Source organism: Dama dama, chromosome 15 (assembly GCF_033118175.1).
Source record: "Dama dama isolate Ldn47 chromosome 15, ASM3311817v1, whole genome shotgun sequence".
NCBI classification, from domain to species: Eukaryota; Metazoa; Chordata; class Mammalia; order Artiodactyla; family Cervidae; genus Dama; species Dama dama.
Window position 1 is genome coordinate 67,040,121 of NC_083695.1, and position 22,665 is coordinate 67,062,785.

The following is a 22,665-nucleotide window of genomic DNA, read 5'->3' on the forward strand; positions in this document are numbered from 1 at the left end:
CCTTCTTTAATGAGCGCTTACTCTGGGCCAGGCACTGTGGTAGATACCGGATGTACAACAATGACCAGAAAAGACAAGGTCTCTGCCCTCATGGAATTTAGCATTGAACTGAGCAGATGTTACAAATAAATACAAACCTGTAATTAATTAAAACTTGTGAAAACTGTTTTAAAGGGATGAACAGGGGACATGATTGAGGAAAATATGGGGAATATTCTTAGGGTAGCCAGACCAGGTCTTCAGAGAAGGTGATAGTTCAGCTGAGACCTAATGACTGAAAAGTGAGTGCAGGGATTGGAGGGCTAAAAGGAGGAGAGAAAAGGGGGCATGAGGGTAAAATGAGGGCAAGGGGAGCAGGGGTAATAGCATCTACTGAGGTGGGGGAGGCTTACATGATTGAGGATCCACAGGGGGGCCGGTAGGCTAGAGCAGAACAAGCAAGGTGAGGAAGAGCCCCAGGAGGAGATCAGATGGGAAAGCAGGGGTCAAGTCATGGGGGGCTTAGGGCTTAGGGTCAAGTCATGGGGGGCTTAGATTCAACTGGAAGCTGATTTGTGTGTTTTTAATATTTATTTGGCTACACCAGGTCTTAGTTGTGGCACTCAGGATCTTTTGTTGCAGCGCACAGACTCTCCAGCTGTGGCATGTGGTCTTAGTTGCTAATTCCCCCACCAGGAATTGACCTGTGTCCTTTACATTGCAAGGCAGATTCTTAACCACTGGACTTCCAGGGAAGTCCCCTGATTTGTGTTTTTAAAATGTGCTTTTGACAGCTGAGGTGAGAACAGATTATGAGATTATAAATGGGGAGACCAGACTGTGGTCTAGGCAAGAGTGACGGTAACTGGGACTTGAGCGGAGACAGAGACCTGATGTGGGGCTGATGGATTGGCAGGAGTCGCAGGAGACTCCCAGGTTTCTGGTTCAAGTAACAGTGTATATATGGATAACACTTAACTGAGAAGGGAAAGACTGAGAGGTAGAACCCTTAATTCTATAATCTGATCAAGGCAGTGATTATTCTGGCTCTAATGAGAAAATGATTCAACATATTGTCATTTTAATCTTCCCTCTACACGTTTTGCCAGACAACAGTAACAGCTTGACAGCTAAACAGACCATCAGACCTCCGGAAGTCACTCCAAAGAGATGCTAATCATTTTGATTGATGGCAGCATTATCTTAAGAAACAAAATTAAATTCCTAAGGTTCTTCCCTGAAGGAACCAAGGAGCCTAATCTCTAAACAATCAGGCTCTTCAATGGCGCCCCTGAACTGACTGTGTTAGGAGAGGCTGCAGCTTCCCACTTCTCTTTCTTGGGAAGAAATGCAGAGTGGTGTCAGAGGGATGCAGAGCGGTGGAAAGGGCTTTGCAGTCTCACTCAGGGTTATTCTGTGGTGGAGATAATGCTGGGATCACCTTAGGAACCTCTCTTCTGTTGATTCTGGGAGGGCAGTTCCCAGTCCATTTTGAAACCAAGTGATACAGTCATAATTGAACTTTCCCAAGAAATTGTTCTTGAAAATGGAAAAAGAGACTGACTCGGAATATTCAGGAGGCCTTTGACAGAAGGTCTGGAGCATTATTCCAGCCTCCAGCCTGTGAGCCTAGAGAGAGCCCTGCCTGAGACACCCCCCCCCCCCCCCCCGCCAGAGGGGGCCCCACTTTGGCCTTCCCCAGCTCCACCTCCTCTCTATGGGGCGAGTAGTTCACAGAGCCAAAGGGATGTATACCACCCAGAGCTGTGTTTTTCCTTCTAGAACATATTTCAGATACAGGAATCCTGAATTTTCCACCCAGACAGCTCTAGGAGACCAGGCCGGGAAGCCCTAGGGCAGGGCAGGGTCTCCCCTACAGCCTATTTTCTGGCACAAAAATCTAAGGAGCCTGACCTGGCCTACTAGGTTGTTAAGACGGTATATTTGTCAAGGAGAAGTATAGAGCATATTTTAACAGTTTATTGATGTGATTTAAATATCTATCCATATGGTTTGTGGGCCTCTGCTGGTCCCTGCCTGCCAGTTATGGAGCAGGCCTGACATTCCCTCTGAAATGCCTCACCACAGTGAGAGCTGGTTATCTGTGCTTGCCAGGTGGTTTTTAGGGCAAACCTAAGGCTTCAGCCTTTCTGGAAGAAGGTTTGTGAATGGAGTTTATATAAAACAACTCACTTTGGTTAATAAAGGGTCTCATGGGTCTCAAGTAGCCACCCACATTCCCAGCAGGGTCCTCATCTCTTGCCCTTCCTTACCCCTGAACCAAGAAAGGCAGTGGACCACCCAGCTCCCCGCTGGTAGAGGTCATGGGGAGGGAAGGAGCCTGAGCCAAGTGGAGCCCAGGGGTCTGAATTTGTTATTCATAAATGGAGCAGCAGGGCATTTCCTGGGCTCTGAGGGGAGAGGTGAGGGCCCCGTGTTGCCATAACCTAAATGTCCTGTGGGACCTCAGTAAACAGCACCCCTTCCTCTCTCTCCCTCTTTTTTTCCCCCTACTGCCTCCCCACCCCACCCTCCTTGCCTTTCCCCCACATCTCCTCTTTCATCATCTGCAGTAAACCGGTCCCCTTCCCGCTGCAGTGGGTTGAACCGCTCGGAGTCTCCGAACCGTGAGCGCAGCGACTTTGGGGGGAGCAACACCCAGCTATGCAGCAGCAGCAACAACCTCTACACGCCCGACTACTCGGTCCACATCCTCAGCGACGTGCAGTTCGTGAAGGTAACTCCGCAGAGGTCCTTCCGCTCACCCCCACCCTGCAGCCTTCTGTTCCCCGTTCCAAGAGAATGCTGCGTGAACACCATACCTCGGCTTTCCAAAGGCCCTGGTTTCAGCCAGTTTTTTTTTTTCTCCCCAGTCAGTTTTATTCTGTTCATTATTTGTCACTATTATTGTTCCTTTGTTCATTTGAACCCTGGTTGTTCATGACTGTCTCCCCATTTTTCATGTGGAGAAACTGAGGCAGGAAGAGATAGGGAATTAGCTTGCCTGAGAGAAGTTGCCAGCAGGACTGTTTCCTTTAATTGCCCCATCATTGGCACAAGGTTGATTTGGTTTATTCAAGATAAATTTGCAGGGGATTAATAAACCAAGCATATAGTAGAGTATCCCTGGAGAAGGAAATGGCAATCCACTCCAGTATTCCTGTCTGGGAAATCCCATGGACAGAGGAGCCTGGCAGGCTACAGTCCACAGGGTCACAAAAGAGTTGGACACGATTTAGGAACTAAACAACAACAGTATAGTAGTATACAGTGTATAGTGACTTCTCAGGTGCCTCCATGCATGCTCAGTGGTGATCCATTCTTTGTGACCCCACAGACTCTAGTCCACCAGACTCTTCTTTCTGTGGGGATTCCCAGGCAAGAATACTGGGGTGGGTTGCCATTTCCTCCTCCAGGGGATCTTCCTGACCCAGGGATTGAACCCTCATCTCCTGCGTCTTCTGCATTGGCAGGCAGATTCTTTACCACTGAGCCACCTGGGAATCCCAGCTATGATCTTACATATGTATAAGGTTTCACATATTATTATCTAGAAATCTAAAACACAATGCAGCCTGTTATGTTAGCTGAAAATCTTTGTAGTAATTATCATACCACCTTGCCCTGTCACTGAGCTATTTGAAGAGAATCACTTTGCAAGTATGAAAGAGGCAGCAATGCTTATCACCTTGTAATTAAGGAAAGCTGTTTCTTCATACCCCTCACTGAGTTTAATATTAGACAAACATATTCTAAGATTTCCTCCTTTCTCTTGCTTTGATAGGTTTTATTTTGTTGGTTTTGTTTGCTAGCATTCCACAAATCATTACACACTTGGCCTGAGATCAGAAGGGAACCCATTTACCTGAGTCCAACTAAACACCCAACGTGCTTACTTGGTGACTGTCATCCCGGTTGCAGGCCAGATGATGGTGTGCTGAATCACAAAGGTGGGAGAAGGTCCTTTCCTTCTGTTCAGAACACTCACCCTGATAATTTGAGGGTGATGTGTGCTGACTGGCTTTCTGTGTTCCATGACTCTGTAGACACCCTGAACTAAAATACACATCATTGATAAAAGTAACCGTGGAGAGTTAGTTACCAGAGGAGGGGCTGTACCTCTGGAGTGGGCTGGGGTAATGACTGTTGGTAGCGTGCTCTGTGCTATGCACTTTAAGTCCTTGATCTAAATTATCCACTTAGTCCCACAACCACCTTAAGAGGTGGGTACTCTGTCATCCCCATTTTATAGATGAAGTGGGAGCTTGAGGAGGCTTCCTAGGTGGTTTTCGTGGTAAAGAACTCACCTGCTAATACATGAGACATAAGAGATGCCGGTTGGATCCCTGGGTCAGGACGATCCCCTGGAGATGGAGATGGCAACTCACTCCAGTATTCTTGCCTGGGAAATTCTGCAGATAGAGGAGCCACGCAGGCTACAGTCCATGGGGTCACAAAGAATCAGACACAACTGAAGTGACTCAGCATACATACACGTGGGAGTTTGAGGAGTATAAGTTCTCATAGCTGGGAAGTGGCAGAACCAAGCTGCATGCTGCAAGATTAAGTCTCTCTGTCTCCAGAGTCCAACCCCTCAAGTCACTGGGCTTTGAGAGAGTTCAGGAAAATCAGAGCTGATGGAGCCAAGGGAAAGTGCTTTAGTATCCAACAGTATGCACGGTATGCATGATTGTGGACACTTTAACTAGTCTATCGTGACAATGAGGTTGAACCTCAGAAAACCACAGCCCACGATTCTCCTCCCTCTTGCCTCCAGCCCTGAAGCCCTGTCATTGTAGACCATCCACAGAAGTGGGGTAGGAAAAAGTGGAAGGAGAGACATTCTGCTGTGCTAACTCAGTGGTTGGTAGTACTGGGCACGTGGTTTGTGGGAAAAGGAATTGAAGGTCATGATATGAGTCAGTGGCTCAACAGGTATCTACTGACTGCTTGCTCATGCTCAGCAGTGTCTAGGCATCAACGAGATACTGTGGTCAACAAGACTGCGAGTTCCTGCTTTTCTAGAGCTTCCAGGCTCATAGGAGGAGAAAGGTGATAAACAAGTAACCACATCAGTAACCTAGGTTATTTAGGAGAGTGATGAAGGCTCTGAAGGAAATAGATCATGGGATAAACAGTGCCTGGGCAGAGTTGGCAAGGAGGCTGCTTTAGAAATGGTTATTAGAGCAGGCTGAGAAAAGGAAATTTTCTCTTGGGACCTGGAAGGGACTGTGGAGAGAATGTTCAAGATAGAAATGACAGAGGCAGGAAAGAGTTTGGTGGTCTGAGGATATTTGGCCTGGCACATTATGTGCAGACAGAGGCTGATGTGAGTTGGGAATAGAGTGTGGGTAGCAGTGTTACCTGGCATCTTTAGGCCAGAGCACAGGGTCTGGATTCTGTTTTAAGTGCATTGGGAATTTTTGTTAAGTTCGTTTCTCAGGTCTTTCCACTTGTCTTAGTCTATTTTAGCTGTTATAACAATTACCATAGACTGGGCGACTCAGACCGCATTTATTTCTCACAGTTCTTGGAAGGTGGATCTGTTATAACAATTACCATAGACTGGGCGACTCAGACTGCATTTATTTCTCACAGTTCTTGGAAGGTGGATCTCCAAGTTCAAGGTGCTGGTCAATCCAGGTGGCATCTGGGGAGAGTCCAGATCATGGTTTGAAAATGGTTGTCTTCTCTGTGTATCCTCATGTGGTGGGAAGGAGCAGGGAGATGGGGAGATAGAGGAAGTAGGCTTCCTTCTTATAAGGGCATCAATCGCATTCATGAGGGCTCCCTGCTCATGACCTAACTACCTCCAAGGCTCTACCTCCTAATGCCATCACCTTGGAAGTTAGAATTTCAGCACATGAGTTTTGGAGGAACACAAACATCCAGTCCATAACACCACTTTTATCATAAGTCGAGAAAATCCATATGAGACTTTGAAGAGAAAAGTGAAGGAGATTTTGAGGCATCATGTTTAATGAGCAACTGTGATAAGCCCAGAGTTTTCTGAAACATCTCTGGGAGTGCACAGCTTGGAGAGCACTTTTAGGAGATGGATTTGGCTATTCCTCAAAATGGAATGTGTTAGGATGAATACCCAACACTAAGTTTGTAAGGATTTACAATTTACAAATTGATCTCACATATCTCATGTATCCACTCCTAAAAACAAATGGAACATTCTATAAATAACAAGAAACATAAAAGGAAAGTCCCTTTCCTGACAGTGAGCCAGTGGCGTGCTGAGAACTCCAAATCCGAGGTCAATTCTCAGGTACAGGTGTCAGTCATCCTTTATCTCAGGCTGGAGGGCCTTGCTGTGACTGGGGCAGCAGGGCATCACTGCACATGGTCCTTTTGTCTCCCTAGATATTTTGAAATTGATAAAGCTACGTGTCAGAAGTAGAAGTTTAGGGAAGGCTAGAAACCTAGTAAAGTATTATTCAGAAATCTCTTTCAACTTGTGGTTCAAGTCACTTAAAAACTTCAGTTGCAATGGGTTGTTCTACAGAAGGGAACATTGTAAGTTCAAGCTCTTGTTTAACCTAAGGGTTTGATTTTTCTGTTTTGTTTTTTAATATAAGATGACTTTTTTTTCCTGACTGAATGGACTTTTAGGGCCATGTTCAGGTTGCTCTTTTACTCACCTCCTCAAACGCACCTTTTTTTTTTTAATATGAAGAGTTTTTGAGAAAGCTCAAGGGTGATTTCACTGGCCTAAGCCCCTATGACTGGCTGCAGAAGCTTTTCCTGTCCAACAGACTAAGTTCTAGAACTGTTCATTAAGTCCAGGAGTAATTTGAGTTCAATATAAAATAAGAAAGAAAGGTATATCCAATATCCAGTGAGTATCTGGGAAAGGTATTAAAGCCATGATTGTGTCTGTGTTTGTTTGTGTTTGTGTGTGTGTGTGTGTGTGTGTGTGCTCAGTCACTTCAGTCATGTCCGACTCTTTGTGACCCTATGGACTGTAGCCCACCAGGCTTCTCTGACCATGGGATTATCCAAGCAAGAATATTGGAGTGGTTGCCATGCCATCCTCCAGGAGATCAACCCAACCCAGGGATCAAACCCTTGTCTCCTAAGTCTCCTGCAGTGCAAGCAGATTTTTTACCACTGAGCCACCGGGGAAGCCGCAAAGCCATGATTAATAGGAGTTAATAAGTTACGAAGGTACCAAAGAATTTTTAGGAATTCTTTATTCAACAAATATTAATATCACCTTTCAATTAAGAACATTTGACAGATGCTGTATAGCCTGAATTGTGTAACCATGGCCAAGATGCCCCATCACCATCTGGAGGCAGAACCTCTAAATTGCAAAATTGTGTTTTGAGGGATGAATTTCTGTTGCTGTTTAGTCGCTAAGTTGTGTCCAACTCTTCTGCGACTCCACAGACTATAGCCTGCCAGGCTCTACTGTCTATGGGATTTCCCAGGCAAGAATACTGGAGTGGGTTGCCATTTCCATCTCCAGGGGATCTTCCTGACCTGGGATTAAACCCTCATCTCGAGCACTGGCAGGTGGATACTTTACCAAGGAGCTACTAGGGAAGCCCTTGAGGGATGAGTAAATCACCCAAGAGTTGAAAATGTAAGCAGAACATCATAAGAGGATTGGAAACATCACTCTGGCTGAAAGGCGAACTTCTGGATGCATTGACTGCTAAGTCAAAATGTCCCAAAGAGTACCCTTAACTCCTGTTAGTTTCAAGGTCAACTGATCTCCATTTCTTTTGTAATTTAGAGGACACTTGAGTTCTTAACTGGCTAGAGTAAAAGACAACTTGAACTCAAGCTATTGCTAAGAATGGTAGCTACAGTAGTGAAGAGAGAATAAGAACATGGTGTCCTTTGAACAGTGGTTTCATTCGCTTGGTGCCAATCGGTAAGTATTTGGTAAGCAGTTAACAATGGTTCTAGGCATCATGAGCTGTACTCAAGAAATATAATTGGGGAAAAGAACCATAAGTCAAATGACAGTGACCAATGCAGGGTAGTTTCTAATTGATTATGAAATCATATGACACTTTATTTTAAGCACTGTATTGGCTGGAGAATGCACTGGACCTTTAAGAATTAGGAAAGACTAAAAGGCGAGTGAAGGCAAGGCCAAAAGGGAGAAGGAAGGAAGGGGTATGGAAGGCAAATGAATATGGTGCACTCAAGGAATGTAAAAGAGGGGCTGAGCCGGACCAGTGATTCTGTGCTGGCAAGCAGGGGGACACTGTGACCATGCAAGGCTGGATTGTCAAAACTGGGCAGAGCTATTTAGTTGATCTGGACCGTCATTGTCTGATACAGAATCCAGTGGCCATATGTGGCTGTTGAGCATATGAAATGTGGCTCATCCAAACTGAGGTTTGCTAGAATGTAAAATACATATTGGATTCCCAAGACTTGATACAAAGAAGAATGTAAGATTCCTCATTAATTATTTTATATTGGTGACACATTGAAGTGAAGCCATTTTGGATATGTTAAGTTAAATGAAATATATAAAATTAATTTCACCTGTTTGCTTTTACTTTTTTAAAAACTTGACAACTAGAGAATTTTAAATTACCTATGTGGGGGTTTCCCTAGTGGTCCAGTGGTTAAGATTCTGTGCTTCCAATGCAGGGGGCATAATTTCAATTCTTGGTAAGGCAACTTATATCCCACATGCTGCTTGGCCAAAAAAAAATTTTACCTATGTGATCTCACATTATATTTTTCTTGGATAGTACTGTGCTAGGTAGAAGAGGCTTCACAGGTGAACAGGAGGAAGGAACTGACAAAAAGTGATGCTTGAATCTAGAAATGCAGCTGGGGAGATTTCCTGAATACATTTGACTAGTGCCTTCTCAAATTTCTTTTAAAGTGACACTTTGATGCAGATGGTAAAAAATCCACCTGCGATTCGGGAGACCTGGGTTCGAACCCTGGGTTGGGAGATCCCCTGGAGAAGGGAACAGCTACCCAGTCCAGTATTCTGGCCTGGAGAATTCCATGGACAGAAGAGCCTGGCAGGTAACAGTCCATGGAGTCGCAAAGAGTCAGACATGTCTGAGCAACTTTCATTTTCGTTGACATCATATTTGTTTGTGACTTTTCTAACTTAAAAGAGGAAGCATTGTGAAAGCAAGGCTGTGAGTTCTCTAGAGCAGGTAACCAAGGCATTGCCCAATGCCTTTGTCTTGAATAGGCAGTGTGTTTCACACCATATTTTTTAGGTGAAGAATAATTTGGTCTTTAACTAAAAGTGAAAAAGTGAAAGTGTTAGTCATTCAGTCATGTCCAACTCTTTGGGACCCCATGGACTATATGTAGCCCGCCAGGCTCCTCTGCCCATGGAATTCTCCAGGCAAGAATACTAGAGTTGGCAGCCATTCCCTTCTCCAGATCTTCCTGACCCAGAGATTGATCCAGGTCTCCTGCATTGCAGGCAGATTCTTTACCATCTGAGTCACCAGGGAACTAAACTGGAAGCCAAATCTAAACTAGTTAAAAGAACCCAAATAGAATAATATCAAGTGCTTTGTTGGGCTTACCAAGAGTCATTTAGGACATTTTCCTGTCGTTTAAGCCAGGAGAACCTTCAAGACTCCCAAGAAAGCTTCACTTTTAGAAACCCATGGTAACATTAGAAGACTGAGTTTTGATAATAATTTTGGCTCAGACCATGTGTCCTACTTCTCTTCAGTCATCTGATGCCTGCTGCTGCTGCTGCTGTCACTTCAGTCGTATCTGACTCTGTGCGACCCCATAGACGGCAGCCCACCAGGCTCCCCCGTCCCTGGGATTCTCCAGGCAAGAACACTAGAGTGGGTTGCCATTTCCTTCTCCAATGCATGAAAGGGGAAAGCAAAAGTGAATTCGCTCAGTCGTGTCCAACTCTTAGCAACCCCATGGACTGCAGCCTCCCGGGCTCCTCCATCCATGGGATTTTCCAGGCAAGAGTACTGGAGTGGGTTGCCATTGCCTTCTCCCATCTGATGCCTATGGGCCCCCAAAACAACATAGCAGTTTTGGAGGGACCTCCCCTAAAGTTTTGTGAAAGGCAGCCTAATGCAGCCAGGTGCGTTTACAATGTACAGAGATGAGCTCAGATGCTTTTCCCTGGACAGCAAGAGCAAAGGCCCTTTAAACTGAAATGCCCAGATTGCAAGGGCAGATCCTGCCCATTATCAGACCCTGGAGTTTCTCCTCAGAGAACTTGGAGTTCTACAGTCCCACCTCGCCTTCCATCTCCTGGCCTCTGAGAAGGAATAGCACTTTCCCAAGTAGAATGCACATCTCAGGGCTGGAACTCTGAAGGCTTGCTAACTGTCAAACCTTAGGCAAATCCCCAACCTTTCTGAACTTCATTTACTTATTTGTAAAATGGGCATCACAGGACCTCTCATGCTTACCCCCTTGCAGCCATGGTGCCCAAAGGAGATAATGCATTCCTGAGTGCTCTGTAAGCCATAATGCACCGAATGGATGGAAGGTTTTATTCTCATATTCCAATGTCTGTCTGCCAAAGCAAACTCTTCTGCATAACATTAGCACTAGAGCCTTCACCAATGTCTGAAAATCGAATCATCAGTTCCATCTCTTTAGTATATTTGTAGCACTTCCAATAATATATAGGATTTCCAAAAATAAATAACCCAATGATGTTTTAAATAAAAAGTTGAGATTACAAGCCAAATTTCGTGCAAATACTATCAGAAATGAGTTTGTTACTGCAAATAAATAGATTTGTGAGTTTCCTGTCATAAAAGGGAAAAAAGGAAATCTAGTGGATATTTGAGTCCTCATTCAATATAAGGAAGTATATAATGCATCTACAGAAAGGAGCTTCTTCCTGGCACTACTTTCTTGAAGGATTTATTAAATAGATTCCTATATGATTATACAAGGCATTAGAAAAAACAGTAGTAATAAATTGACTTCATCTGTGGTTTTGCCAAAGTTTATGTTCTTCACATGGAGGTTGCTTATTTCAGCCTCTACACAAGTTGGGGATCTTGTTCTTGCTGAGTCCTCACTGACTGCCCTTTAGGAAGAGGGCCCTTGGCAACAACATAAGCCTGTGTTTTAAACCTCTCTGTGGGCAACCGCCTGCTAACTGAAGGGCCTTCCATCCTCTCCTGGGTTTCAGGAGAAGGTTCCTCCAGGTGTAAGAGTCCAGAGCCAATAAAAATGAGCAGAAGAACGCTGGTGGAAAAGGGGTTCCCTCTTTGCCCCTTAACTGCTGGGCCCCAGAACATGAATCCCAGGCCACCAAGGCCAGAGATTCCAAAACACCTTAGCGGTGGTGCTTCTGAGCTCAGGAAGGTGAGCCAGGTCCAGGGAGGGCTCTGCCCAACTTCTCCTGAACCTCGACCCAGCTCTGTGCCTCCATCTTCCAGATCACACGGCAGCAGTACCAGAACGCGCTCACCGCCTGCCACATGGAGAGCTCACCCCAGTCCCCCGACATGGAGGCCTCCACGACCCGGGGCACACCCCAGACTCCCAAGGATGACCCTGCGGCCACCCTCCTGAGCCACCGGAGCAGCCTGCCGTGTAAGCCGGTTGGGAGGTGATGAACTGGGCAGCTGTGGGGTGGAGAAGGCCCGCCTCCCTCCTCGGCCCCGCCTCCCTCCTCGGCCCCGCCTCCCTCCTCGGCCCCGCCCAGAGCTGCAGTCTCTTCTCAGGGGGCCCCAGGTCTCCTCCAGACCAGGGGGGTGATACACTTACTGTCCTCCCCAGGCAGCCGCTCAGATGGGCTGAGAAGCCCCGGCGAGGTCGTGTACCTGCGGATGGAGGAGATGGCCTTCACCCAGGAGGAAATGACCGACTTTGAGGAGCAGAACACGCAACAGCTCTCGCTGTCTCCTGCCGCTGTGCCCGCTAGAGCAGGTCAGGGAGGGAAACTTGAGTCCCGTGGAAGTAAAGGGGGAATGGGTCAAGGCCATTGGGTCCTGGTATGGCCCCAGGTGAGCCAGGTGAGGGAAGTCTGGGACCATAGCCCCCACGTAAAACTCCCCACCTCCTTATGCTACCAGGGAAGGAACACTAAGGCTTACTGTGCACCTCCCAGGCATCAGATCTGCGGTAGTTTATCCTCAGAACATTGTTAGCTAGGTTTCCACCTGGATTCAGACCCTGGCTTCCCCATTTAGAAGTTCGGCAACTTTAGGCAAGTTACTCTAACCTAAGACTCGGTTTCCTTAACTTAATAGATATCTTTCCTTATGTTTGTTGTTTTTCAGTCGCTCGGTCATGTCTGACGTTTTTGCGTCCCCGTGGACTGTAGCCCACCAGGCTCCTCTGACGATGGTGTTTCCTAGGCAAGAATACTGGAGTGGGTTGCCATTTCCTTTTCCAGGGGAACTTCCCGACCCAGAATCAAGCTCACATCCCCTGCATTAGCAGACGGGTACTTTACCACTGAACATCCAAGGAAACCCATTCTTCCTTATGTTAATAGATAAAAATCATGGTGGCTACTTCACGGTGGGTAGCTTTGAGCAGAAATGAAATAACATTTATAGGAGGGTACATCACAGTACTGGTACCGTGCTCCCTAAATATTAGGAAGTTATTATTAGGCCTAATTTATAGATTAGGAAGGGTTTCCCTGGTGGCTCAGACAGTATAGAATCCACCTGCAATGCAGGAGTCCCGGGTTAAATCCCTGGGTTGGGAAGATCACCTGAAGGAGGGCTTGACAACCCACTTCAGTATTCTTGCCTAGAGAATCCCCATGTACCGAGGAGCCTGGCAGGTTACAATCCTTGGGGTTTCAAAGAGTCGGACACAAATGAGCAATTGAGCACATAGATTAGGAAACTGAGGCCAGCCTTTGCTCTTACCGGCAGGGCTCTTCCCCTTCTTTGAGCCCCTGAGACTAGCAGTAGTCTGTAGGATCTGTCCTGATCTCTGAGATCATAGCACCTCCCATGGAGACACTGAATACTCCTGTCTTGACTGCAGTGTTGCTCCAAGCTCCCAGCGTCCCACCAGTCCTGAGATCCTTCTATGCTTGCCTGCTAATCATCTCCATGTATTCTGCACCCCCACACACACCAACGACCCCAAGGCCAGCACCCATCCTGCCTCCAGACCCGCCCCAGTCCACAAGACTGAGATCCCTCAGGTCCAGAGCAGTGACCTGACAAGTGCTCATAGACTTTTGAAGTCGTTGAGACAACATGTTTGAACTTGTGGCTAACTCAGTAAATCTAGGATATGTGTAATCACAATTCCAGGACCTGAATTTAGAATGATGGTTTTAGAATGATGGATTTTAATGGCTAACACCTGTAGCAAGAAATGATATCAAAGGAATGAGAACAGAGGAGATGGGTCAGTCTTTGGAGATTATTCCAGTCCATCCTCCTCGTGTGACACATGAGGGCCTACGCCTGGAGAAGGGAAATGACTTGCCCAATCCACCACACCATGTGCCTCCACAGTGAGATTCAGAGGCATTGGTGGTCAGGGCCTGGGTCCCTTTCCAGCTCTCAGATCTGGCAGCTCTCTGAATCCCCCCTGGGTTTGGTGGAAGAAGAGAGCACATGACCTTAGCTGTTATTGAGCCCTGTGATTTTCCAGGGTCCATGCAAGGAGAGGAAGGTGAAGGTGACACCCGACCTGTCCTGCAAGGTGCTTCTTATCTGGCAGATACTGAATGGAAATGCTCATGTTCTCTTCTCTGTCTGACCTAACAGTGCTTGGAGAGTTGGATTCTTGCTCCTCTTCCCTTGTTTCTTAGTTCCTTTTGTGGCCCTAAAAAGCCTCTTGCTAAGTAATTAGAGCCTTTGTCTTCCTGGACATCCCTTCTATGTTACAGCCACCACTGCCTTGGCTCTGGTTTTGAGCTTTCACCTGCCAAGGAGCATTGGCAAAAAACACCCTACCTGGATCCCTGGGTGTTCTGGTGGAAAGGCTTGTGTTCTTTCTTCTTTTCTTTTTCTCAGCATCAGATAGTGAATGTTGTCATATCAACCTGGACACAGAGACCAGCCCCTGCAGCAGCGACTTGGAGGAAACCATGGGCAAGAAGTTGCTGAGAACCTTGAGTGAGTACTTCTTTACCAGGATGAAAACCACCCACCAGCTGGTTAGTACGAAAAGCATGCTATGATCTTACTCCTAAAGGAGAAACCATTGACTCCTTTTGGGAATCCAAGTGAGGTACAATTATGGAAACCTGTAATGGGGTTTGGGCAGGTACTGCACCCTTGATAGTTTGGGCATCTGTCCCATTCAATGGGTAGTTGTCTAGGGCAGGAGTCTGTAAACCATGGCCACAGATCAAATCCTGATCTCCTCCCCTGCCCATCCCTATAAAAAATAAGGAGGCTTCCCTGTGGCTCAGACAGTAAAGAATCTGCCTGCAATGTGGGAGACCTGGGTACGATCCCTGGGTTGGGAATATCCCCTGGAGAAGGGAATGGCAACCCACTCCAGTATTCTTGCCTAGAGAATTCCATGGACAGAGAAGCCTGGCGGGCCACCGTCCATAGGGTCGCAAAGAGTCAGACACAACTGAGCAACTAACACTTTCACTTTATTGGATCATAGAACCCACTAGTCATTGATGGCCACAATGGCAGAGTTGAGTAGTTGCAACAGGAACCAAATGGCGTGCAAAACCTAAAATACTTACAATCTGGTCTTTTAAAGAAAATTTTTGTTCAGGAAACTCAGTAAAAAGGACAGCAATATCCTCTGTGGAAGGAAGTCCATGGCAGGGAGAACAAGGTGAAAAATACTCCTTTCTAAAAACAATGGAGCTGGAAACAGAGTACCCTTCCACCCCCACATACCCCAATGCAGAAGAGAGATTGCCTCTGATCTAGAGAGTGTAGGTCCCTGGGGATGGCTCCCAGCTATAACCACCACCTCTGGCTCAGGGACATCAAAGTCCGTGAGACCAGTCTTCTCTCTGAGGGTGTCTGGCAACCATTTGAGCTGGGGATGAGGAGGCATGCTCCTGGGACACTGTGTGGGCTTCACTCAATCCCGTCCAGGAAATCTTCGATCCATTGGCACTAATCTGGACATGTAGCTTTTTGGTGATGTCATCTCAGGTGGAAGGTGCATTCTAATCCTTCAAGATGTGCATATGCTGATATTAGCACCTGGAGACAATGCAGACTACTGCCAAACTATCGAGGGCTTTGTCTCCATTCCTGCTTCTATTTTGAAGAGCACTTGGGCCCCCAAGAGAGTACTCATGTTCTCCCAGCCTTACAGATTGACCCTTAGAAACTGTGTTTTTCAGGTGGTCGAAAAAGGAAGAGGTCACCAGATGGAGAGAGAACCTCTGAGGAGAACTCCAACTTAACGCCTCTCATCACATGACAGGGCTATCGGCATCCACTGGGGGCGTGAGATTCCAGAGCTCTGGGGAGAACCCATCCTCCCGTCGTCTGCTTCTCCCCAAGGCCTCCCACTGGTGACAGAGCGTACTGCTTTCTTTACCACCTCTTCACCCCTAGCCGTCAGTGTGGCAGATTTTCTCTCATCACCTCCAGTTTGACTCAGAGCCTTGCGGTGGCTGTGACGGAAAGAGGTGCCTCAATGGAACATGCTAAAAATGATCTCGTCCACAGCACAGTCTGGGACTGCAGAAGAAATGACCCCAGGCTGACAATGCCACTCTAGGACCCCTGATGCACTTCCTGTTCCTTGGTGTCCCTTGGCACCATATTTCATGCTTCCCTTAGGTCAAAAGGTGCCACTGGCAGGTGAGAACAAAGGAGGCTGGGGCAGCAGGTAGGAGAGTTAGTTCGGGAGACGTACCAAGAATTTCTCCAGAACATTAGAGCAGCGGGACTCAGTCATGCTGCCATGTGACGTTACAGGACAGAAAACTGTTGGTGACCAGTTTCCTGTTAGAAGAGGGTTCCAGCAGCCTGGGAGGTGTGTCTCAGCTGGAATGAAAAGAATGTAAGATGGAACCTCAAGTCACTGTATTTCCCAGGGACACATCTGTTTTGGCTCCTGATTAGTAGTCATCAGTCCATCAGTAAATCTGCTCTGGAAGAGGAGGAGCAAGGAGAAGAGAAACCCATTTGGGAGCCAGAGATGGAACTTCAGGTTTTAAATTCCAAATATATATATATATATGTGGAAAAGTTTTAGCCATGAAAAGCCAAAGAGTGCCCAGGTCAGCCAAGAAGGATGCAAGCTCTCATGCAGCTTCAGTGTGTATTACACTGGAACATTGAAGAATCACTCTTCTGTTTTTGTCCATTCCTCCACCCCCACCCTTTCCTCCACTCCATCAAATCAGCTGAGTGTACTTTATTCCTAGAACATACCAGATCTCTGAATAAAGTACCAGAGAGAGCTGGTACATTCAACACCATTTTCACCTGATGTCGGGCTTCCGTTGTGGCTCAGCTGGTGAAGATCCGCCTGCAATGCGGGAGACCTGGGTTCGATTCCTGGGTTGGAGATCCCCTAGAGAAGGGAAAGGATACCCACTCCAGTATTCTGGCCTGGAGAATTTCATGGACTGTGTAGTCCATGGGGTCGCAAAGAATCCTTCGTATGCAACTGAGCAACTTGAACCTCACTTCACTTCACTTGGGACAGGTGCAATTCCAAGCATAACCACCAGATGGCAGGATGACTGCACAGACCTGCTTGAAGAGTAAACTGATGAGAAACCACAGAGCCAGCCTTACAGAATGTGTGGAAGGAAGTGAAGGTTGTCTTTGGGACACCTGTATCCCTTTCTGATGTATATCCCACCCACTGGGTTCCCTAGATCAGGAATCCAGTAATCCAGTGCTCATCTCAAAACCATTCCCTAACTTTTCTTTGGGGATGTAATTCTCAGGCTTCCCTCATCTTCCTCCAAAACCATTACTCCCACTTCCCCAAACCCATTCAATCAATAATCACATAGAGGGTGGAGAGACTGATAATTCCTCTGGGTTATTTGCATCTCAAAAGAAAATGCTTACCCACGGGAACCTTTACCTCAGGGGTTCTTAACTTGGGGTCCGTCACTCCAGGGGGTCCATTGTTGGACTTCAGAGGGTCTATGAAACCCCTAACTCTGTCAGAATTTAGTGTCTGCCTTCTTATGTGTGTTTTCCAGAGGGCTAAAGCTTTCATACGATTCTAAAAGTTCTCAGACCCACAGAGTATTAAAATCCACTGTTTAACTAGTGGAACTTTCAGCCCAGAGTTTCTGCAATGCAGAATGAAGTGAATACTTGGTAGTTTGAGACAGATTTTTAGTTGTAAATGGTCTTCCCAAGTGTCCATCAAATCCGTGGCGAAAGCTGGCACCCACCAAGTGGAAGTCGTCAGAAGTCCTTGGCATACCCTATGGTATTTACAGCGTACACCCACGTAACTTGGTCCCCACCAAACCCCAACAGGTGTCTGCAGACAGGAGGGGCACAGCATGTGGAAGTGGACTTTGCCTTTTTCAGCAGTGTATTATTGACTTCACATCCTTTGCCTGGCCCTGCCTGAGGCTCAGCAGTGCATGACTTCTCGTAAATAACTCACAGCTACCACCCACCCCCAACACCTACCCTTGCCTGGCAGAAACAGCCAAAGTGTCAGCCCTTGGTGCTGGGTGCCTCTGACCCAAACCGGTGAATGCTGTTTCAAACAAGGTGTGCAGTCACGCAGTCTTCTTGCCCAGCTGGCCACTGGCCCAAGGGTTCCGCCTGGCTAGTCTTCCTTTCATTACCCCTTAGGCCACTGCTGTTGCTTTACACCCGTCTCTTTGCAAAATCCCTAAGGAGCCTGTCACCACTCCTGCCCCTTTACCCAACCCCATCCCAAGATTTTCTTCAGGTTACAAAAAAAAGTTAAAAAAAAAAAAAGAGGATTTTGAAATAAAGTATTTATGAAGGCTCAATACATTGTAAATAATTTTTAAATAAAATAAAAATCCTTTTCCTGGACTATGGCTGTTTTCCTTGCCCCTGCATCTCAGAGTTCCAGAGTGGTTTTCCTTTGAGATGTAGGGTGGGGTGGGGCACACACATAATTACCTTACCTGAGGGCCACCTGCCTGAAGAGGCACTCCTCTCAAGGCCAGGTGTGAGGTTGCAGGTAAGGTTACAGGAAAGCCCTATGCTCTGCTTTGGGATGTCAGATGGGTAAGATCTTGCAAGAACAAATTTCAGAAATGGAAAGTAAAACCCAGATGAGAAGCCAGAGAGTGACTTTAGACAAGAAAGGAGCATGAGGATGAAAATGAGAAGGGCTGGCATTTTTCGGAGTCCTGTGTCTGCGAGGCACTGGACAGGGTGCCTTCCAAGTTCAAGGTCTTAGGGGCCAGATCCAGTCCAGTGTTTGAAGCAATGTGCTAGCCGGCTCACTTCTGCAGGCCCTTTGGAGAGGAGCCAAAGTAGCCCAATTCCAGTGATTTCCAACCAGAGGCTGGGAAAAGGAACAAGGGAGCAGGGAGGGCGTATTGAGTAGTTATAAACCAAGACAGGAACAAGGGGACGACCAACAGGTGGGCAGTCATTGAAGTATTTATGGACTTTGTGGAAGGTTGGAATCTCTCACCTACTACTGTCTCCAACCAGCACACAGGACAATTAGTGAGTGACCTGCACCAGGACTGCTTGGGATTCTTCCCAGGAGCTGCCCACAGGCTGTAAAGTTCACTGTGCGCGCATGCTCTGTAGTGTTCGATTCTTTGAAACCCCCCTGGACTGTCGCCCACCAGGCTCCTCTGTCCATGGTATTCTCTAGGCAAGAAAACTGGAATGGGTTGCCATTTCCTACTCCAGGGGATCTTCCCAACCCAGGGATCAAGACTGCATCTCTTATGTCCCCTGAATTGACAGGTAGGTTCTTTACCACTCGCACCAGCTGGGAAGCTCCTAAATTTCATTAACAGTAAATAAATTATGTTATGTTAATTGCTCAGTCATGTCCGACTCTTTGCGATCCCATGGACTATAGCCCACCAGGCTCCTCTGTCCATGGAATTCTCCAGGCCAGAATATTGGAGTGGGTAGACTTTCCCTTCTCCAAGGGATCTTCCCAATCCAGGGATCAAACCCGGGTCTCTTGCATTGCAGGCAGATTATTATCTGAGCCATGAGGGAAACCTTAAATAAATGATACTAATAACTATTTTGTTGAGGGTTCTATGTGAACTTCAAAGGTAGGATCGGCCCAGCACTCATGCTCCTAGTCTTCACCACTTCATGGCCATGGAACCTTGAGCAATTCATAACCTATTTCACAAACTGTGACACAGGCCAGGGACCATGCTCCTTCCCAGGGTGGTTTTGAGAAAGAAACAAGTGTGCCCACATGTAGAGGCGCACGGAGAAGCCCTGCAGTAAAGAACCTTGTGTAACTGGCTAAGGCCAGCTTTTCCCAGACTTATCCAAGGCCATTCGTGTGAACACTAGTGGGGAAAAAGGAACACACTGCAGGGAATAGACATGTAACAAGAGAATTAAGAAGGCCAGATTCTCATGAGATTGGGACTTCTTTATATGCTAAAAACATTTGAGCACTTTGGTAAGTATACTTTGGCTTAAAGAAGTGTTTCCAACTGGTTTTTCATTAGCAATCCCCCCAGAGAGAAATACTCAATTCAAATTCTGCCCAACAAGAGAAATTAAGATTTTGATAAATTAAGATACCCAGAAATGAGATTTTGTCAAGTAGGGTTTTGCTTTGGAAGACCACAAAACCACTTTAATATTTTAGACCTTCTTTTGCCCTCATGAATCAATCTTTGCCACCTTAGAGGTCCTATCACCCCTGTCTAGAAGTCAGTTTAAAGCTATGTTTGGGAAGAATGATAGATTGACAGAAGGTAGAAATCACTGGACTCCAGTTTTTCTCATTCCCTTATGAAGGGCAAGCATCTTTAAATAGGAAGGAGAACAAACATTGATAGAAAGAAAAATAAAATGAAAGGTAATGAAGAGATGAGTGTGAGGTCATATCCATTCGCATCCTCCAGACCCAGTCACGCACCGACACAAGTTCACTGAAGGACTCCAAGGAACGAGCCAGGTGCTGAAGGATATAGAAGCCATAATCTGTGCAGAAACACTGAAGCATCATGGAGGGTGGAGTTTCACATGGAGAAGCAAAAGCAAGGAATACCAACTACTACTCTCAAATATTTGAAGGGTCATCAATCAGAAGTACCCAGAGATTTAGTGTGTGTCATTTAAAGGAAGGGAGGAGGGGAGCCAGGGGATAGGGTAGATGGCAATCAAATTCTGGATCAAAGTAAAAGACCTCTTTAATGAAAATGCTCCATCGGTAAAATGGGATGTTTCACCAAGTATTGAAAGAATACAACCCCCAACCCAGCCCAGTTGAAAGTGATGAGTCAGGGACAACACGGAAGAGACCCTTGCATTGGGAGAGAGAGGCTGCAGCTGATGACTACTAAGATCTTGATCAGCCCTCAAGACTGTAGCATTTTAGACTCCCTTGCAGTCCAGTGATTAAGAATCCATGCTTCCTCTGCAAGGGGTGCAGGTTTGATCCCTGGTTAAGAAACTAAGATTCCACATACAGCACAATGCAGCCAGTTTTTTTTTTTTTTAATTAAAAAAAAGGACTGTAAAATTTTATTGTTTTTGTCTTAAGGCTGGGTAAGTACAGGGCTTGCAGGCCTGTGGGATGCAGCCCAACACTGAGTGTTCCTGACTTGCTGACTTAACAAGATTTATAGGATAGTGTTCTTGCCTGGAGAATCCCAGGGATGGCGGAGCCTGGTGGGCTGCCATCTATGGGGTCGCACAGAGTCGGACACGACTGAAGCGACTTAGCAGCAGCAGCAGCAGCTATGTACCTATGCTCCAGGGGCTCCTGCAGGTTGCTAAGCCTCAGAATGAGCCCCAGGCTGAGACGCTGTGTGCCCCACCCCCGGCCCAGAACCTTCCCATTCTAAGACAGCCCCATGACTCCGGCAGTGGTCCTTTGAGCCTCAGCCTCATGTAAGGAGTGGGTGTGAAGTACCTCCGGATTATCTGTAGTAGTCATGAGGACTAAGATGCTTCCCTGGTGGCTCAGACTAAGATCATGGCATCTGGTTCCATCACTTCATGGCAAATAGATGAGGAAACAATAGAAACAGTGAGAGACTTTATTTTCTTGGGCTCCAAAATCACTGTAAATGGTGACTGCAACCTTGAAATTAAAAGACACTTGCTCCTTGGAAGAAAAGCTATGACAAACCTAGACAGCATATTAAACAGCAGAGACATTACCAACAAAGGTCTATATATAGTCAAAGCTATGGTTTTTCCAGTAGTCATGTATGGATGTGAGAGTTGGACCGAAAAGCTGAGCACTGAAGAATTGATGCTTTTGAACTGTGGTGTTGGAGAAGATTCTTGAGAGTCCCTTGGACAACAAGGAGATCCAACCTGTCAATCCTAAAGGAAATCAGTTCTGAATATTCATTGGAAGGACTGATGCTGAAGCTGAAGCTCCAGTCCTTTGGCCACCTGATGTGAAGAACTGTCTCATTGGAAAAGACCCTGATGCTGGGAAAGATTGAAGGCAGGAAGAAAAGGGGATGACAGAGGATGAGATGGCTGGATGGAATCACCAACTCAATGGACATGAATTTGAGCAAGCTCTGGGAGTTGGTGATGGACAGTGAAGCCTGGCGTGTTGCAGTCCATGGGGTTGCAGAGTCAGACACAACTGAGTGACTGAACTGAACTGAGGGCTAAGATAATGCCTGAGTGCTAAGTAAATGTTAGAGTCCCAGATTCCAGTGACTTCCCACTGTCTTCCGTTCATTCCAGAATCCTCCATTGTGACATGAGATTTGTCTGAATGAGGCTTCCAGCCACTGCTGGTGAGGTATGAGGAATGGAGAGGAGTTCTCGCCTTGCACTGAGGGAAAGTTTGCTTCTAGTATAACTGGATTCTTGGGTAGAGATGTGTGGTTCTGCCCTTCAAAGGAAGAGGGGTTGCTGTCTCCTTTGCCAAGTCAAGAACCAGGAGGAGATACATGGTGTCCTATTCCAGGCAGATGCTGAAGGAACTGGTGAGGGATAGGAATTGGTGAGGAGTGTCTTCCCTCTTCCTGTGAGGGAAGAGTGAAAAACTGGACAGGTATTTTCAGGAAGGGAGGCAAGTGAAGGAGGCGGCCCTGGATAAACATGGTCACCTTGTACCTTTTTGAGTCACTAAGGGAAGAGTTTCAGATGAGGCTTCAGAAAGACTGAATTCTGACAGAGAAAGCCCTGTAGTCTACTCTGCCCTTGACACTGAGCAAGTCACAGGCCACGCTGGGAGACCCTGAGAGCTGCTCGGCACTCACCCTTCCTGCTGGAGGAGATTCAGAGAGGAAGGCCTGGCAGCAGGGTTAAGTAACAGGTTAAACTTGTGGACTCAAGCCAGACTTCCTGGCTTCAGATCCCTATCACCTGTGAGTCATGTGACTGATACTGGTATCAGGCAAGTCACTCGATTCACTGTGCCTGTTTTCTCCTCGGTGGACGGTGAAGATAACATTAATGCCCACTGCATTGATTTATCGTTGAGGATTAAGTGAACCTACATAGATATATACAAAGGGCTTGGAATAGGGCCTGACAATAAATCATATTCAATGAAGTCTTTCCTCAGACCTTTGTTTTTAAAATATTCAGTTTTATTTATCTGGCTGCACCAGGTCTTAGTTGTAGCACAGGGAGCCCTCGACCTTAGCTGTGGCATGCAAGATTTTTTACTTGC

The 22,665-nt window shown here is 46.6% G+C and overlaps 1 protein-coding gene across 1 annotated transcript in view; it reads left to right on the forward strand.

Annotated features, from left to right (window-relative positions):
- CNNM1 (cyclin and CBS domain divalent metal cation transport mediator 1) overlaps positions 1 to 17,823 on the forward strand; it is a 63,844-nt gene extending 46,021 nt beyond the window's left edge. Inside the window, exons 7-11 of the mRNA XM_061163125.1 lie at positions 2,553 to 2,716; positions 11,364 to 11,520; positions 11,707 to 11,856; positions 13,920 to 14,021; positions 15,230 to 17,823. Coding sequence (XP_061019108.1) covers positions 2,553 to 2,716; positions 11,364 to 11,520; positions 11,707 to 11,856; positions 13,920 to 14,021; positions 15,230 to 15,309 — 653 coding nt within the window. The 3' untranslated portion in view covers positions 15,310 to 17,823. The remainder of the gene's footprint in view (positions 1 to 2,552; positions 2,717 to 11,363; positions 11,521 to 11,706; positions 11,857 to 13,919; positions 14,022 to 15,229) is intronic.
- Positions 17,824 to 22,665: the final 4,842 nt, after the last annotated feature.